At 35.8% G+C, this 20624-nt stretch overlaps 1 protein-coding gene and 1 non-coding gene across 3 annotated transcripts in view; both read right to left on the reverse strand.

The window, feature by feature from the left end:
* LOC100376628 (uncharacterized) overlaps positions 1-18868 on the reverse strand; it is a 54168-nt gene extending 35300 nt beyond the window's left edge. For both annotated transcript variants that reach the window (XM_085491152.1, XM_085491151.1), the window contains exons 1-8: positions 18779-18868; positions 15779-16431; positions 14772-14822; positions 13363-13463; positions 12878-13133; positions 8261-8404; positions 8077-8127; positions 4723-4824 (exon numbers count right to left, since the gene is read on the reverse strand). In XM_085491152.1, coding sequence (XP_085347278.1) covers positions 4723-4824; positions 8077-8127; positions 8261-8404; positions 12878-13133; positions 13363-13463; positions 14772-14822; positions 15779-16301 — 1228 coding nt within the window. In that variant the 5' untranslated portion in view covers positions 16302-16431; positions 18779-18868. The remainder of the gene's footprint in view (positions 1-4722; positions 4825-8076; positions 8128-8260; positions 8405-12877; positions 13134-13362; positions 13464-14771; positions 14823-15778; positions 16432-18778) is intronic.
* Positions 18869-19255: 387 nt separating this feature from the next.
* On the reverse strand, positions 19256-19420 carry LOC144354083 (U1 spliceosomal RNA). The gene has a single exon (XR_013420940.1). It is a non-coding gene; the product is annotated as a U1 spliceosomal RNA (small nuclear RNA).
* Positions 19421-20624: the final 1204 nt, after the last annotated feature.

The raw sequence follows: 20624 nt of genomic DNA on the forward strand, positions 1-20624 counted from the left end.
CATGTTGCTACCAGAATTTCTCCCATGGGAGTGAGTGGCTCATACATGTATCTAATGTGCAAAATCCAAGTACAGATCCAACAAAAAACATATACATGTACTTTAAGGTAGAAGCCTACTCATAATTTTTTGAAAAAAGTTGGTCATAAATTGCATGATAATGTTCATTGGTTTATGTAGAATCATGGAGCTATTGAATTTTTTGGCATTTTACAGTGATGTTTTTTGAGAAACTTGTCCCAATATTTTAAAAATTATGCTATTTTTCAGAACTATTCCATAGAACGCAATATTAGAAAAAATTCCATATCCCCAGGCTACAGTAAAAATGTTTCAATACTGATAAAATAGACTACCCACAAAAATACAGCCATAGTTTTCTGGTTATCCCAAACTTTTTTAAAATAAATATCCTTATATTGCCCTGAAGTATAATTTATTGCAAAATGAATAAATTCTGGGTATTTTTTATTTGTGAGTAGACGGCTACTTTTAATAATTGTATTTTGTATCAACATTCAGAAGAAGATCCCAAAAATGATTACTAAACATCTGTCATATATCCATCACAGACTCAGAGTGCTATAATTTTGTATTATTGCACTGGGTATCTGCATCTTATCATATTAGGAAATGTAGTCAATTCAAAAAGAGAACAGAATATGTATTAAGATTTTCAAGACAACAAGCATGTTTCAATAGAAAGTTGCATTATGCTGTAATTTTTTAGCACAGAGTATCTGCCTCCTATGTTATTAAGGACTCCAGATATTGACGATTGCACAAAATTTTCAAAATGGGAGGCATGCTTCAAAAAGAAGTTCAAGACTTATTACACCAAGTGGTTGTATGATCAGAAAGATGCATAATGATTAATGAGATTATTGATTGCACAGGTAGTACATGACTGCATCACCCTCTGTGTGTCAATAATATTCCCACTTTTTGGAATCCCTGCAATAATTAACTCATATTACTCAATAACTCATATTACAGTTATTACAAGATGTAACAAAATAAAAGACTGGAGATTTAGGAATATGTCAGTTCAATCCATACATCTTAAATTTTCATAAATTTTACTGGCCAATAAAAAAAATAAGCATATATGCATATCAAAAAGGTTGTAATGTTGAGGGCAGATGTGTCAAACCAAACAAAAACTTTACTCATTGTTGGCTCAGACATAATATGCAAGTAACAAGCCATGCATGGCACAGTCCCCATTAGTTATCAAATTTAAGATATATAGTTTTGTTTATAGTAATATAGCTGGAATATAACCATGTCAGGAGTATGATTTTTTTTAACATTAAAATCATTGACAATTGTATCTAATCGTCAAAAAAGTACTTGACCATATTGAGAGATATTGCTCTGGAACAGCATTCAAAATCAGCCATTTTGAATACATGTATATATATAAAATTTGAATATAATCAGTCAAAGCATGTAAGAGATATGGCTCTAGAAGCCCAATCATTTTGAATCCGATCTGAAAAATAAATGATGTGCATCAGGAACCTGTAATGTCTAACATATGTACCAAGTTTGAACGAAATCCATCCATAAATGCTTGATATTTGATGATTTTTTAGCACAAAATGGCCACCATTTGGCCATTTTGAATAGGATCGTCAAACCAATATATCTGTCTATTTATGACATGATGTAGATTGAAAATTTAAAATTTGAACATAATCAGTGAAAGCAAGTCAGAGATATGGCACGAGAACCACATTCATTAAAACAAAATGGCCCCCAGTCGGCCATTTTTAATCTTATCTGAAAAACAAAATTATTTGCATTAAGGTCCCATAATGTCTAATGTATATACCAAGTTTGAACAAAATCCATCTGTAAACAGCCGAGAAATGCTTGATTTTGATGATTTTTTAGCACAAAAATGGCCGCCATTCAGCCATCTTGAATCAGATCGTGAAACAAATTGACGTGCATATGTATACTACCGTGGTATCATGTATGATGTGTGTGTGAAGTTTGATTGTGATTGGTCCAGGCATTTCTAAGATACAGGTCCGGACGCACGCACAGACGCACGCACACACGCACGGACACACGGAGGTCAAAACATAAGTCCCTGTTTTCGGACTGCGTCCAAACGGGGACTAAATATAAGAGGAGACAATTTTTTTAATAGTGACAAACAAACAAACAAAACTGAAATGAGTCAGCCATTTTGAAACAGAACATGAAACAAATTATATGATGTAGTAGTTTTGATGAATTTTTACTTTAAAATGGCCGTCATTCAGCCATATTGAATTTGCTGGTCCAACAAATAAATGTGCAGAGTGTGTCTGAACAGAGAATAAATGGATGGCCCTATGAAAGATAGGTGTATTACCTAATAGGCAATGCTCTACAAAATAACGTCAAAATGACATGCATCTATATAGTGTAGTCTGAATGAACACAGTGAAATGAGTGGGTATTACCATGGTTACAATGACAATTGCCATACAGTGATAAATGAGCACATCTATCATAGGTAATGAGACATATTAAATCAATGCACCCAACTAGGATATGGCGTAACAGCTGTTTTTTATTTCATTTTTGACCTCTCTAAATGACGTACACATACTGTAATATTCAGGTCAGATGGACATTAAATGCCTAATAAACTGTAATCCACTTCATGAGAACAACTTCAGCAAAACTAGAGAAATTGTTTCACTGGAAATCTGGTGAGGGATATCAAATTGCAAACATTGGTGGAAATGAAAAAAAAAAAGATTTACAAGATTTTTCTACAATTTGGAAACACTGAGTTTGAAAAAAATCTTCAAAAAAGTTCTCAAAATAATTGAAGTATTAGGTCTGTAGACACATTTTATACCATTCACATCAGCTATACTTGAAAACTTTCAGCAGACAAATGTGTTAACTACTTTTCAAAATGGCTTCCAGAACGAAAACCCTACAACTATTGTTACCACGGAAATAGAAACAAGTGTTTTTGAATATTTGAAATAGTTATATTATACTTTTTCTTCATGAAGCCTGTGTAATATACATGTAAACATATGATTTTCTCAGAAAATAAAATAGATGACCATAGAACCATTATTTTTTTATTGTTGCTAATAGATTATAGTAGAATGACACCCCCATCATGAAAATGAGAAAAATTTCAATGTTTTTGTGAAACAGTATTGATTATCCATGAATTAGTTTACAGTAACTTTGTGTGATGTAATCTGTAACTACAGTGGACAGATGTCATGAATTAGTTTACAGTAACTTTGTGTGATGTAATTTGTAACTACAGTGGACAGATGTCATGAATTAGTTTACAGTAACTTTGTGTGATGTAATTTGTAACTACAGTGGACAGATGTCATGAATTAGTTTACAGTAACTTTGTGTGATATAATTTGTAACTACAGTGGACAGATGTCATGAATTAGTTTACAGTAACTTTGTGTGATGTAATCTGTAACTACAGTGGACAGATGTCATGAATTAGTTTACAGTAACTTTGTGTGATGTAATTTGTAACTACAGTGGACAGATGTCATGAATTAGTTTACAGTAACTTTGCGTGATGTAATTTGTAACTACAGTGGACAGATGTCATGAATTAGTTTACAGTAACTTTGTGTGATATAATTTGTAACTACAGTGGACAGATGTCATGAATTAGTTTACAGTAACTTTGTGTGATGTAATCTGTAACTACAGTGGACAGATGTCATGAATTAGTTTACAGTAACTTTGTGTGATGTAATTTGTAACTACAGTGGACAGATGTCATGAATTAGTTTACAGTAACTTTGTGTGATGTAATTTGTAACTACAGTGGACAGATGTCATGAATTAGTTTACAGTAACTTTGTGTGATGTAATTTGTAACTACAGTGGACAGATGTCATGAATTAGTTTACAGTAACTTTGTGTGATGTAATCTGTAACTACAGTGGACAGATGTCATGAATTAGTTTACAGTAACTTTGTGTGATGTAATTTGTAACTACAGTGGACAGATGTCATGAATTAGTTTACAGTAACTTTGTGTGATGTAATTTGTAACTACAGTGGACAGATGTCATGAATTAGTTTACAGTAACTTTGTGTGATGTAATTTGTAACTACAGTGGACAGATGTCATGATTTGTTTTTTTCAAGAGCAACTACTGCGAAATACTTTATTTCAGCTGGAATTAATTTTCGCTTAATGGACTTTGGGTTTTTTTGTATGGAATGTATTTTCACTGATTTTTGACGAGTTGAAGGTAAAATATAGGAAATTTTAGGTATATTTGCTGGATTTTATTTTCACTGAATCATTCCTTCAGCGAAAATAGCGAAAATTATTGATTCCAAGGGAAAATAAAGTATTTTACAGTATCTAGACTATGAAAAGTTTCAGGTGGTAATTCACTATTCATTGCAACGAAAATGCTGCGATTTTTGTTTACATGCACAGCATGTGGAAGGAACCAATAGTTTTACATTCTCTCTGACTGGATGGTATAATCCCAACACTAAATGCTGCCAGCCTGGCAAGTGTACAGCATCTACTCCTGAGAGGGAAGGCAGCCCACTGTAGAAGTTAAACCGACAATCTCTCTGATGCTGGGAGGACATGCTAACCAACGTATCATACTACACAATAGGTTATATATAACCAAAGTGTCTACTGGTAGATTCTATCTTTGAGTGAAAAACATATATACATATGTTGATAACACTTACTTAATAACTGGTCTTCATCGTGATTGGCTGAAGGATTAAGTAATTCATATATTTTGGACAGTACGACTTCTCGTTCTTTTGCTGACGTGATATTCATATTCTCTGTAAATAAAATACAGAGATATATCAATACACAAGAGTTTAGGTTTCTTAGATGCTATTATGTGCTGTCCAAGTACTTCCCGGGGAATATTAAAGCGCAAAATTCGTCACACAGCAATCTTAAAGTAAATAATGTAATTGACATGCCCTGCACACATCACATAGGAGTCATACATGTATTAAACAGAAATGTCACGTCATATTTACTGTAGCACTTTAAGGACAATAGAAAGTTGTGACCAACATCTATATTGCATTAGTTTCTAATGTGTTGATTATTGTATCGTTGTAAAATGTTCATGTATAATGTTTGAAACAATTTTTTGTTTGTTCCGGTTCAGAAATAAAACAAAAAACAAAATTTGAGTCATTTAATTATCCATACACATTTTGCAGTACATCTCTCCAAGAAATGACCTTAGAAAAAACAAGCCATGCATGGCACAGTCCCCGTTAGTTATCAAATTTAAGATATATAGTTTTGTTTATAGTAATATAACCATGTCAGGAATATGATTTTTTAACATTAAAATGATTGACATTTGTATCTGATTGTCAAACAAGTACTTGTCCATATTGAGAGATATTGCTCTGGAACAGCATTCAAAATCAGCCATTTTGAATACATGTACCGTACTTATCCGGGTAAGAGCCCATGACTGGGCAAACGCCCACCCCCCACTTTTGACACAATAAAGAAGTTGAGGTCATATCCGGACACACGCCCAGGGGGTCTTTTTCTACACAAAAAAAATATTTTCTATTCGTTGACTGTGGTTGTATTAACAGTTGACTTTCTTGAAGTCTGTCGTGATGCTTATAAAAATTCAAGTGTTAATTGCGTAAAACAAGGGGTGAACGCAAAATAGCTGTGACAGTTTTCTGCCTTCAGGGCAGCGCGTTCACCGCTGATTTTTTTCAGAATCATAACAGTCAGCAAGTCTATAAGAATATATATTAAAGCAGAAACGGTAGTTCTCTTTTTGAAATATGTCGTTGCCCTAAAAATGGCCGGCCGTTTGGTTTGTGCTTCCTTAAAAAACGATTCAAGCAAATCGTATAAGAAGAGCCGCTAAGCAAGTGTCGCACTCGTTCAGCTTTAGCGTCGTCGACAATGAAACCAATGTTGCAATATTGTAGCAACGCGTACCTGGGAGAGTGGTTGAAATTATGTTATTTTCGCTTTATAAAATATTTTGTAGCAGCTTGCGAATCCATAACTGGGGCCAGCAATTTTGCAATGTCACGCCGAAGACTGTCAACTTCTTTACCATCTTTAATCACCGCTATTGCATTTCTGTTATGAAAACTATTCTTCTGTCGTTGGATAAAAAAAACCTTCCTATTTCAATTCCACCACGATATCCATATACATGTAATGAGACATTCCAACCGCCGGAACTTGCTGAATGGTAACTTTCACCGTGATTGATAAGCGTCAAGTCTGATAAGAAAGCAATGTCACGATTTGACCTTTTATGATGAAATACTAGTAGTGATGTCATTCTTAGCCAATCAGTAAAGCAGATGCATAAAGGTCAAAGATGATTGCTAGACTGTAAACAAAAGCATCGTGTGCCATCGCAGCAGAGCGACCCCATTTTTCTTGTCTCTTTATTATGATTAGACATGAATGAAAAGTGCCAAGCTGACAGACTGCGAAATCCGTGGATTAAAAGTGCTAAGTCCAAATTGTGTGGGACGATATCGACGAACTTCAGGAATAAGTTGTAGGGATTTTGTTCGATGGCTACAGTGACACCGACTTGCACTTTGAGGGTTTTGAGTTTGACGAAGATGGCAATGAACGTACAAATAAAGATCTGAGAAGTTTTTTCAAACAGCTATGAATTTTTATAATTTTTACTGTGTGAATTTGTGAATTATTATTGTTCTTGTAGACGGTTGATTCGCAATTTGTCGAGAACGGAAATCATTTTACGCAGTTTTACCCCTGACATTTTAATTCATTTTTAGTTCACGCGTATTGGCCGTGTTTGTCGGCGGGAAAATCCTAATTCAAATGATTCCTCACTGTCGATTTTTATTATTTCTGGTTTATTTGTCACATTTTAAGCAATACATTATTTTTGTTTTACTTCTAGTGTTGCATATTGTTCATTTATTTCAGTTGCATGTTTTCATTTGCCGTTCTATTCCCTGCGGCAGTTCGATCTGCGTGTTGTCAATTTTCGCGAATTTTCGTTTTTTTGCCGGGGATCTCCTGGCAAACGCTAACCCCTTCTTTTTGGCAATTTTCCATGTTCAGGACCCTGGGCTTATACCCGGATAAATACGGTATATATATAACATGATGTATAATGAATATTTAAAATTTGAATATAATCAGTCAAAACAAGTCCAAGATATGGGTCTAGAAGCTCATTCATTAAACCAAATTGGCCGCCAGACAGCCATTTTGAATTTGATCTGAAAAAAAATGGTGTGCATCAGGAACCTGCAATGTCTAATATATACCAAGTTTGAACGAAATCCATCCATAAATGTCAGAAATGCTTGATATTTGATGATTTTTTTTAGCACAAAAATGGCCACCATTTGGCCATTTTGAATAGGATAGTCAAAGCAACATATCTGTCTATCTATGACATGATGTATAATGAATATTTAAAATTTGAACATAATCAGTGAAAGCAAGTAAGACATATGGCACGAGAACCACATTCATTAAAACAAAATGGCCGCCAGTCGGCCATTTTGAATCTTATCTGAAAAATAAATGTATATACCAAGTTTGAACAAAATCCATCTGTAAACAGCCGAGAAATGCTTGATTTTGATGATTTTTAAGCACAAAAATGGCCGCCATTCGGCCATCTTGAATCAAATCGTGAAACAAATTGACATGCATATATATAATATCATGTATGAAGTATGTGTGAAGTTTGATTGTGATTGGTCCAGGCATTTCTAAGATACAGGTCCGGACGCATGCACGCACGCACGCACAAACGGACACACGGAGGTCAAAACATAAGTCCCCGTTTTCGGACTGCGTCTGAACAGGACTAAAAAGTCATACACAATCAACTCCACGTCCAAAACGCAAATAATTCAGGCATGTACAGTCCTGAAGTGCAGCAATTGGGAAACTCAAAATTCTTCCCAACATAGGAGTGACCCTGATATATTGTTGAGGGAGTAAAGATTCACTTTTTTCTCTTTTTCACTCGGCAACAATACAATTCAAAATATATTTAAAATAATAGTAAAAATAAAAATAACACTCACCAAGTAGCTGTGGATCAATTTCAGCCAGGTGTTTGCCTGTAATATTCATAGCTATGGAGGAAACATTAGAAAATGCAAGATAAAATTCATACCATGAGCAATTAGAATTCTAATTCCATATATTATTATCAAATCTGCACAATATAAAAACAAAGCTTTGAAACCAATGACAACATGGACATACCTTGGAAGGAGTCTTTATGTCGACTAAGTAAAACACAATCTAGCCAAATTAGCACTTCCTCTTCTGTCCACTCGTCAACAGGTTTGCCAAAATACTGTAGAGGATCATCGCTGATAAACGTATCGGGAGGTGAAATAATGCTACCTGTGCAGACAGACACAATAACAAAATGTTAAAATGCTCAGTTGTGTTTCCAAGGTAACAAGAGGACATGGCGAGGGAAAGCACAGAAGGATAAATAAACCTAATTAAAAATGTGATGTAAAATACTTACATTTGTAAGGCATCAATTTTTTTAATACTACAAATTAATAATTTGTTCTTGTCAAAAATACATAAAGTAAGAAAACATAAAACAAATTTAAATATTGTGGTCTATCTAAATGTAATAAAATACTATCAAAATAGTAATAATTTAATAATTTTTTAAAAATTTTATTAAAACTTTCTGTGTGTTTTTGAAAAAAACCTAAATAAACATAGTTAAACTATGGTAACCATTTCCAGGTTAGTCTGCAAAAAGCATTCTGCAGAAAGTATCAACCCAAAATCAAATTTGGATATGTCTGATGGAAAGTATGAAACTACATAATAGTACAAACACATTTAAGTTATGAGCCGCCATTTTGTTTAGCAAATTTTGTATAAAAACAATAAGGAATCATTAGCAATCTATTCAGGTATAACAATGATATGAGCTAAAAAGGTTATTGTAAAGTTTAGATTGCTTACATCACAGCCCTGCAATTCCTGGAATTGCACCAGTGTGTAATGGGAATACAATTTGATGGCCTATTGATCGTTTGCCATGTGTACAAATATCTGCAGAGGTGTTAATTACCAACATCATACTGAAAAACATGTCTTTTTCATGAGCATGTCTTTTTAGCGAATTTAGAGAAAGAACTGATTCAAGATGTCGCTAATGACTTTATTATAAATTCAACATGGCCAAGGCTTGGGGATTTGTATACAGTAATGCGGAACATAAAAATCAGTGGAGCTTTCTAATTACACTTGACAGTTTTTCTCACTTTTTATGGTGGTGATAACTCTGCATTTGTTTTGGCAGGCGACAGACAAGTATTGTGAAAACAGGAAATCTACAATGACAAGAGAGATTCGCTAAGGGAACTGATCATTACCACCAAGCCGGTTTCCTGTGAGTCTCCTGCGGCATGCGTTTCTTTACCGTACCGGCCGTTGCTTTACTGTACCGGCCGCTGCTTTACCATACCCGAAGGTCATCAGCCGTACCGGCAAGGCCGTTACCGTACTGGCAGGAGGCAATTCACACTTCTGACAAGTTAATTTATGCATTGATTTTCCGGTTTACCGGTAAAATGCCGACCTGTTTAAATTTCAGTTTTATGCACAGGATCGCCTGAGAAAGCAAAACTGTAGAATTAATTTGAGTAGAATTTGTTTAGTTTGTAGTTATAGTCTGTTTATAAATCATTTTGTTCATGTTTGCTATGCAGTAGCTTTCGAGGTCAAATACACCACCAGGTCAATTTGTTGCGTCTTTTTATTTGTCAGAGATTAAACTTTACCATTATTATTGCATAATATTTACATTCAAGTTGCGCGTGATAATGCTACACATGATTTTTTTGAGACCATGGAGCTCCCAGTACGTCCATGTGAACTGTTGGATACGACTACAGACGGAACTGCGTCTTTATTTTATACGATATTTTTATTTTTTTAAAATTGGGATCAGTGCTCCCAAATCAACTGAGCCGACAAAGTGGGTTACAAAAATAACAGTTCCATGAAAGTGGCTATATTTGTGTACTGTAAAGGGGGTAATTATTCACTGTGTTTTAATTTAGCTTATTTCGCTGACTGGAAAAATGCGCTAAATTAAAACACAGTGAATATGTAAAATTTAGCATAGAACACATTATCTAAATGACGAAACCGTGAATTTAAAACCCACTGAATATGCCTGAAATGGTAAATCAGTGAAATTTAAACCCAGTGAAAATTAGTCATTTTACAGTATGATGAATCCTGAGTCGGTAGTTTTGGCATGTAACCTAATGGTTTTGGTTATTGTTAAAAATGCACAGTGCAGACGTAATTTTGTTTTCATTTTTTCACTTTATCTGGCGCCAGTGCACGTGTGCTTGGATGTTTTTTTATTCAGTGATTGGGCTAAATATTTGACGACGTTGCCAACGTATTCAACATACGAAAATAGCATGTGTGTGCGTTTGCGTGAATGATAGATGCAGACGAGATTTCTTGTCGCAACGCGTTTTATTAGTTTATTTCCAACGCGAGTGGTCGGCGCCTTTGATTGCGTTTAGTTTGTTCTTTCATTCGCAAAATCTATCGCTGGCACCGTTTATTTTGTTATGTCTCACAACTGAATGTCCAAGCTGACTTTGTATTGGCTGTAATTATATTTTTTTTGTAAAACAAAAAAAAGTCCCGACCTTTCCAGTCTAAATCGTATTCTGCCCCAAACCAAACAGCCCTTTTCAGGGCCAATCACATGTTCCAAAAAGAGATATACCGGCACACTTGCACACTCTGTTTTGTTATAATAAAGTTACATTGGGGATTGTTGGAGGAGGTGTGTAAATATCGGGTAAATATGTTTGGACAATTCCATAAGCAAACTCACAAAATGATGTCGAAAAGCAATAGAAAAATGTTGACCTAGAGCAAGGTCAAATTCAGTTTTACGCACTTGAATTTTATCTGGACTACGTGCACGCGTTGCGCGTGTTATTGTCAACAAAGTATCAAAACAGATTTTCGAACGCCCAAGCCCGAATTTAAATACATGTGAGCTCGGCCAAGCGAGTCACGCTGACACATTATGCAAGTATCATCGAATTCATGCGACAGGTTGAGACGTTTTATTCAACGTCGTGGGTAAGCTACAATGTAGGACTGTCGTTTTATAGCGTTACAGGCGATCATGAATATGTGAATAACACACATATATTAAAAAAAAACATGAAATTTCAGAAAGACTTTTTTATTTAATTTATTTATTTGTATTTCGACGGTTGTCCGACTTTCTTTCCATTGTGTGAGCTACTGACAAATATAAACAAATAATTAACCCATCGAGTCCTCTAGTCGACTGGGACGTAACACTCTGTTGTACAAGTCATGTCCTTTTCAAATTATTCACTTTCAATGGGTGGGTGAAAAAAAAATTCTTATTGTTTGCAAAATGCCCAATTAATTCATGCATGACTCACGGTTACCGGCAGGGCGCCGATCAGTTACCGGGGCTTTGTTTACCATGCATTCATTAATCGAAGGTGATAAATAGTCGGTATTGGTCCTATCAGTACGGTAATTGTCCGGCCGGTACGGTAACGCAACGGTCGGTACGGTAAAGCAACGACCGGTACGGTAAAGCAACGACCGGTACGGTAAACCGAGTCAAACTCGCAGGAAACCGGCTGGGTGGTAATGATCAGTTCCCTAAATCAACATTTCGCTATTACGTCATTTTACCACAATTTGCTAAAATTGCATGACGCTTTTTCAACATGTTTTACAGTAGTCTGCCTTGAGTTGTAAGGACGTAGACGGGGCAGTCTCTAACGGTCTAACATTTTGATTTGAATGAACAAATGATTGACAATTATTCCGAAGACATGTGCATGGTGTTTAAAACATACTCTCTCATTTCTCTGTTAACATTTAGATGAGAATTACTGTAACAATAAACACTTAAATATTTAACTGATTATCATAATTTATTGGTTTCTAAAATTTTGACTAATCACAAAATTGTCCAACTCAGATTTCTCAGCTTGGACCAATAATTTGACTCTTATTTAGGCTCAAATTAATGAATACAAAACTGTTAAACTAACTGTACAGAGGGTTAGGGACAGTGGAAGAACCAAAACACCATGCAAACAAATCCAACTTACTTTTCTAAGGTTTTAAACAGTATTGCTTATTATTTCAGTCATGTTCAGTTTGATACTATGAAATACTTCAAGTTTGTATTATTGTGAACAAATTCTTTTTGGAAACCAGATCGATTCCATATCCGCCATGTTGTTTTGATCATGCATTGAACCACTATAGTGTTCTTTGACCCAATATCATGCCAAGAATTTTATTACTCCTGACAGTTTTCAAATATTTGCAAGCACATAACACATTGCGGAAGTAAAATTTATTATTATTGAAGTTGCAGTATGATCTCAAGGCATTGATTTGGCTGCACAACATTTTTTAAAGAGGCGATTAGCAATTTTCAAAAGATAAAATGAGTACTGAGATTTATTAACAGTTGTCATGGTACATAATATTAAACAGATAAAATGTATTTAATCTACTTGTGCAATAAGTCAGCAAGTTTTTTTAGTCAGTTGTATTCATAATCTTATCCATTTTCTTTTGTAGCCATGAAACATCGCAAGTTATTGTGTTTTGTCGGAAATGTTACTTTTCCAACGAAATGATGCACCATGTATGGCATCATGTATGGCATCTAATTTTGATCAGGTTCAAAATTTTAATGCAATTTTGTATTCTAAAAACCATCCCGTTTTTCAAAACTATTTAAACTAACAGTTACATATATTGATAAGCTGCTGCCCTGTGTTTACATATGGTAAAAGTACTCACCATGTCGTCGCTCTAAGCTATTGCTCTGTGAACTCGTATCCATCAATGACGGCCGGACTTCAGACTTATTTTCTTGCATAGTTTTTTGGTTGTTGGATATCAGTTCATCTGCCAACTTTTGCTCCTCTTTCAACCTGGCAATGTCAGCATCAATTCTACTTTCTTGATCCTCTTGCAGTTTCAGGAGTTTTTCGAGTTCTCCAGTAACTCTGGTGTTCAGTTCGTCCTCTAGATTGTGCCTCTTGATGGAGTGTTGCTGTAAAAGCAATTTGATTAACAAACGGTCAATTGACACTGATTCCAAAAACCCTTGGTTTTTACATGCCAAACTGATTCCAAAATACTAGGTTCAGAAGTCAAACCGATTCCGAAAACTCGGTTCATGTCAAAGAGTGTTCATCACATCAAATCACCTACCGGTTGGTGAACAAGATATACATCTACCCTTCTTTCTCTATTCAGATATAGTGATTACTGGTATTTACCTGAAGTTTCAGCATGGACGGAGATTTGGGTCTTCTCTTCAATTCTTCAACTCTTCTTATTAAGCTAGCTCTCATATCAACATCTTCAATGTCAAGTTCAACTACAATCAAACAAAATAGGACCACTGTAAAAATTTTGCAAAAACATGAACAATTAAATCTGCTTCTATATGAGAATTTTACTCTTTTCTATTTGCATGACACTTTAGAAACATCGGCAGTTTCTCCGAGTGGATGACTACAAAGCAACACAATATTAACTTCGCAAAGTGACTTTTATGTGAGTTAGCTTTCACTGTCATAAATGTGGTAGTTTGTGACAAGAATAAGCTATACTTATATGCAAATTTTGTAAAGCAACCACCAGAATAAAATAAACATGGGTCAGCCAGCCGCTCTCATAACCATGGACCACAGTGATTATAAATTATTAAATATGCACAAGTTTATTAAATATGCACAAAAACATACATTTGTATAAACAATATTGAAACCTTGAGCGCCAAAAGTCAACTTCAGGCAGCATCCACAAAATAGTTATTTATAGCTAGTTTTTCAAATGAAATGTTGCAAAAAATTTTGCTTAAAATCTTTAGTCCAAAATTAAGTATGAATTCTGTGAAAAAGACAAATAACAAAAAAATTTACACATTTTTGAGCATTAAAAATGTTGCTGCTCAAGGGGTTAAAAGGGTACATCATGATAAAACTAAAAAAGTCTAGGTCACAATATAATATTTTCTGAATTTTTCATGCCTCTTTTATAATAAATAATAGTCTTTCTAATGTTCCCATAGAAACAAGTATGGTATATCAGAACTGACAGACAACAGATCTTAGACGCAAATAGTGACCACGAAGACATGTTATGCCCCCTCAAATAGTGTTCTATTTTCTCATGGTATTACATCCAGTTACCATGGTTACAGAGGTCAGGAGACCAGTGCTGTGAAGACAGTAGATTTTGTTATTTGAGGGGCATAAACAAGTCTTTCTTGGCTCTCCTGCTTCCATAAATGCAGCCATTTTCATCTATAGTTCATTTGAAGAATCAGTAAACCATCAAAGAATTAAGATTTTTGCATTTAAAGTAATAATTTTGTATTTTTGGGTCCTTTCCATACTAATATGAATGTTGCCTAGATTTCATGTGTACGATCAATACGTGACCGCATCATTGATTGGTTGATAAATATAGCCCGCTGCTAGTCTGAATATGCTAATTTCCTTAATGATGGATGACAGTGCGAAAGTACGACCGTCATGTCGTTGGAATAAATTTACATGGTTAATAGGCAAATCAAGGCAACATTTCTAAACTAGTATGACAGGGAATAATAGGGACGTAAACAGGCTATAATTTTGTTCACTACCATCCTTTTTGAAATGTAAAACACGAAATTACTTACTGAGATCTTGCTCTGTGACCTGCATGAGGTAGTCGCCATCAATGCCACATCCTGTGAAGAAAGTGGATTCATCATTCTGTCACATGTAGTATAAACAAAGTCCTCTTAGATTTACACACACGTTGGAATCAAATGATATCTTACCCCATTACATACACACATTCCAAATATGCAGTAAAATACTTTATTTTAGCTGGAATTAATTTTCGCTGAAAAAACTTTTTGGGTGTTTTGTATGGAATTTATTTTCACTGATTTTTGATGAGTTGAATGTAAAATATAGGAAAAAAGTATATTTGCTGGATTTTATTTTCACTGAATCATTCCTTCAGTGAAAATAGCAAAAATTAATTCCAAGCGAAAATGAAGTATTGTACAGTAAAAGAAATACCATTAAAGTCAGTAGTCTCAGATAAATATTTCACTTGATTGCCATTCACAGTACGGTAATTAACTCCCATTGAAACCTGTCATAATCATCATTACATCATTAGTTTGCCAAAAAAAAATAATCAACAGGCTTTTCCCAGCGACATAAATAATTAAGGACATCACATCAATTAGCATATTTATAATAAAATATGATCATAAAAAAATAATGAAATTAACAGAGTTACAAACCCTAGTAAAAAAATTATGTTTTCACAATATATAGGACACATACATCTCCTGTGTAAAGATTGACATTATCTACTTGTCACATTATGTACGCAACACTATGATTACCATGTGAATACTAATATGGCTTCATATTGCGCATTGTTTGTATTCTGCCAATTCATATTTTCAACAATTGACGGACATTGAAGTAAAATGTGAAATTGAGAAAGCAACAGTTTACTAACAAGCAGCCTGTTGGCTACGACGAAGGACAATCACTTATATGATAAGCTCTGCTCGACAAAGTCGACAGCGGAGCTAATAAAAGTTTAATGGAACAATAACATAGGAATAGGAACACAGAGAAAACAGGTTTCTTATAAAAAAAAAAGTAAAATATTCTTTACCTTCAAAGATGTCTACAAAATAGTAGAGTCCGACAGACTGCAACCACTCCATAACATCATGATCATTCCATTCCTCAGGAGGGGTGACTTGCCAGCCACAGAATACATTGTCTTTATCATCCTCTCCGGCACCTTGATAATGTCCATTTACAACACTTCGGCCATTGATAAGCGTTTGAAGAACAGAATTCACATCAGCGGAAGACAGATTTTCATTGCTAGACTTAGCACTTGATGTTCTTGGTGGTGGTGGGGGTGCAGCTTTTTTCTTAGATGATGTTCTTCGCTGAACACCAGCCGTTGGAACATTTGAGCTGGTATTACTGGCGCTACCTTCTGTGGAGCTATTACTATAAACACTTTGTGATCTACCAGTACTAGAATTTACATCGACTGACACTGTAGTTCCCTGAGTGTGTGAGGTCGGCAATGTCACATATACATTTTCAGCTGATAAACGAGTGGAATTGGCTCTTGGAGGAGGCTCTGGCTTTTTCTTCTTCTTTCGACTAAAGAATGGCATTTTGTCGCTGGTTTGGCACTTAGAGTATTTTAATCTAAACTCGTGTATACTGTATCCTGAATCTTCACATCTCTATCACCACACTTATTGGCACAATCTGTTAGGTATGAATCCCACAACATACAGGCATCTACAAAAAATAAAAAGTTGCTTCAAATTCACAAGACACAGGAGAGTTTGAAAGAATTATGCAATTTAGCAACAGTAAATCTTTTCACAAAGATGGCATCACACAAACCCTAAACATTACATAACTCTGCCTTTGTTCATTGACCTTAGGAGCCAATCAGTGACAACCTTACGATTGAACAGTAACTAGGAGCCAATCAGTGACAACTTTACGGTTGAACAGTAACTAGGAGCTCACGCTTAGTTATTACCTCCCGCCAAATATGCTTATTTTAGCTAGAGAGGTCTCGTGACCTGCTCTAATACATTTAGTTAGAGATACAGGAATAAATTTGCATCTCAATTTCGGGTTCCCGAATTGATAGCATTCATCGTTTGTGCGCTTGCGCGTATCGCGTGACCTGGGGTCAACAAACCGGAAGGTAGGACAGATTTTGAACATTCCAAATGTGCAGTCACAGTGCATCAAACATCACTCTTTCAAACTCCCAATGTAAAAGTTCCCCTAAAATAAAACTGCCAACATCTTAAAACCAACTCATACCAGTTTCTGAAAAGTTGTACACTATCCTGTCTAAGCAAGAATAACGAGCATGCAAATTATCTTTGGCTATAGCTAGTTGAAAAACTATGTCGCGGTCATATTTTACTCAGTCCATTTTCTCTGAAAAATACTCTTTCAACTGAAAATCCTCTTGAAATAGTTCTACTAGCTGCCCTCATTTGTACTCACCCAAACTCACTCTGCTATCTTTAAAAAAACTCTTTTGACTTTTTATATTATTATCCAGCATGCTCGAATAAAATTACATCGCGCCTGACGAAAATTTGGGAATAGGGAATTAAAGTGTGAATAGTTATTCAATAAAACTTGGATGGTGTTTAATCCACAAACAGCAAAATGTGGTGTTTGTGTATGATAAGAAAGGCATATGCTGATTGAAATAAAGTGGCCCCTTGCTAAGTCACAGGCATCAAGATCGAAGCAATAACCTTGATCATATTTATCGAGGGTCGCAACTTACAGAGGGGGTATGCTTATGCATTGAAAATGGATAAAAAGCACATATACACACATGGGTTTATTTATACCGATAGTATGTTTTCTTTATTGTACAACATCACAGTGTCCATGTCTGCATAGAATCAACCACTCATTGTTACAAATTTTATAGAGCTTAATCGTAGAAGACCGGACGGAAAGTATGTAAAGTTACGACTTCATAACTCCCGTGTTCAGGCCACCGTCATCGTCACCCTTTGTATCTCAGTAATTGACAGCATGTAGGTGTTAAAGCGGGAGAGTCGTCACCTGCGCACGCATGGGAATTGAGTCCCAAGCGACAATAACAACACACGCTAAAAACGCAAAGGCTCATGGGTAGACGCTTGTATGTAAACAATGATACGCTATGGCCATCTGACGCATGCACAAGTGAGTCACTGTGACGACTCCCCCGCTTTAAGTTGTCTCCCCCAGCCCTTTAACGACCAATTAAACACAGAATGCAACTGAGCACTGAATTCAGAGAATGATCTCTACATTGTACATATCGTTCACTGAACAAGGCTCCAGTTATCACCATCAATTATGTAAGCGAATCAAAATCCAACCAAAATTCAAGGACGTAGAAGAAAAATACAATCCAGGACTTCTTAATTTGGTTCATGACATGACAAACAAGTCTTGATGCAAAGTAGAGATGCTAACAAATGCCATGTAAATTGAGTGCCTGATACAAAGTAACATACTACTATTAGAAGTTGCATACTTTGGATAAAAGGGTTAAATATGATTCATATCTGAATATTTAGACCACACCCAAAAACCATACTACTACAATATATTGAAGAAAAAAATTACCCACACTGACAATCAGAATTAGTTCATGAATACAGACTACATATATTAAATTATTTATTAATAAAAATTCAATCGGACAAAATTAAGGATGCCCAAATGTCTAGGGGAACTGTAGACATGTATACCTGTTCATAGTAGTACGACGTTCGGCTTCACGAAAAACTCGACGAGCTAGTACTTTCTTAGAGAATCGAACGTACGTGTGGTAATGGGACGTGGTATTCGTAGTCTTTCAAATCACGGTTACTAAAACAGAACTCTGATCAAATGCACTGTACACTGTATCTGACACTGGCGTTCGCGTAAAATACTAGTAACATAAACATCGCAATGTCGACCCGGCGGAGTAAAATGAGCGGAATGAACGTGTTTACGCGAAATATTGACGGGTTAGATTGCTTTGAACTCTAAAGTGTATAACTCCGTTACCAAATACTCTAAATAACAGCACAGTTCAACTGAAATACAGTAGCCCATTACCTACCTCCACTAAGTTCGATAATCGAGCTGAGCTCCAGCAAAATTTGACCTGCCTGCCATGTTGTTGTGTTTAGATCCGGGGTATTCTGTCCTCGCACGGCAAGTGATAAATAAATGTGTCACTAAACTCGTCAGATTTCGTCGTCATCAGATTAAAAATAACATTTATATCAAATTATTTGAAAAATTTTAATGAAATTACAAAAATGATTATTCCATATTGAGATTACATGATATTAGCAAGAGATACTTTTCTTAGCATCGGACGAGGTTGAACCCAGAAGACTTTCCTTCTTATATCATGGCAATTTACAATGTTTTATGTGCTGATCACTGTTTTGCATGTATTCCTATACCGCTCTAAATATATAGTTTCAATATCATCGAAGTGACATTTGCATCGCTACGTCCCTCTGAAAAGTTTAACTTTTTTTTTTTATGGTTAGAAAATGGTGTACAACTCTATTATTAATTTAATAATCAGGGGATAGCGCGTACGCAGTCCCCCACTAACATAAATTATGCGCCCGAGTCACCCACATTTGGGGTGATCGCAGGTGTCAGCCCAGCCGAAGTGCAATGGGAAGGCCTCTCCCTGAGGGAACCGCCTCCTTGATCACGGTTAACCCCTACGCCAGGTAAGTATGCTCAATCGTTGGACTAGATCGATACTAGTATGAATTGAAGCACAACTCAATCCCTGGTGAGTCGTGATTAAAAGATCTGTACTTTGCATTGACTATTTTTATATTTATTATATATGTCATATGGCCACGCGTCAATATTTCTGACATTTTATGTATGATAAATAATGGAGGTAAATGGATTTGAATAAACAGAAACAACATATTTCAACAAAATAACTGTTAAATTGCGCCCAAGACATTCTGGGGAAATTATTACGCAAATAGTTTTGTGACAGCGCCCTCTCCGTCAATCGGTTCAGACCCTTTCCTCCCACAAAGTTCAGGAAACAAGCGTACAGTACATGTCCTGGATGATTCTGTGTCGACCAAAATTGTCTGCCCGAGAAAAGGCACTGATCCTTCGATCGCACGAACTTTTCAGACTGCGTTTTTGGTTTAGGGAATCGCAAAAAACAAACAGCATTCATATACTTTTTGTACTGAAAACGAGAATCACTCTTACATTCGCCGTATGTGCACCGTTTGACTCCCATTGGGACAGATATCATTTCGTGATGAGGTTTACAAATTGAACTGAAAGCTGTATCACCTGTACCTGTATCACATGACTCAATAGAGGGACTGTGTGTAAATGTAACCGTTATCACAGTTATGTAACACTCACAGATATATTCGTATGGTCAGGTCGCATTTTGTACTTTCATCTCACGTAATATGTTGCCACTAGAGGTCATGATAAATTAAAGAGCCGTGGTCTAGTCGTCGTGCAGCGCGTCTTCGAATGTAAACAAACAATATATCCCACGATATAAGATTCCCAGAAATCCCCGACCTATTTCAGTACTGGTGCAGGGGCGGATCTAGGATTCTGGAATAGGTGGGGGGGGGGATAAGTTGGCCGAAGGCCAAGTTCGCGAGCGCCGATGGCGCGAAGCACTGTTGGTTGTTAAAAATAGGGGGCGGTCCCCCTCTAAATCCGCTCATGTGGTGTAGCCGAACAATGGAGGGATGAACAGAAGAATGGAAAAAAAAACACACAACAACAACTGATAATTGCCGCATTCGCAATCACGGGCCACTTGTTGCACTCCAACGTAAATATCCGTCTTGCAAGTAGTACAGTGACCATTTTATCATGTTTTGTATGAACGAAGGAGACTAGGTTCGAATACCGAATCTTGACACTAGGAAAAATGTATCATT

Source organism: Saccoglossus kowalevskii, chromosome 16 (genome assembly GCF_978046115.1).
Source record: "Saccoglossus kowalevskii chromosome 16, keSacKowa6.1, whole genome shotgun sequence".
NCBI lineage: Eukaryota > Metazoa > Hemichordata > Enteropneusta > Harrimaniidae > Saccoglossus > Saccoglossus kowalevskii.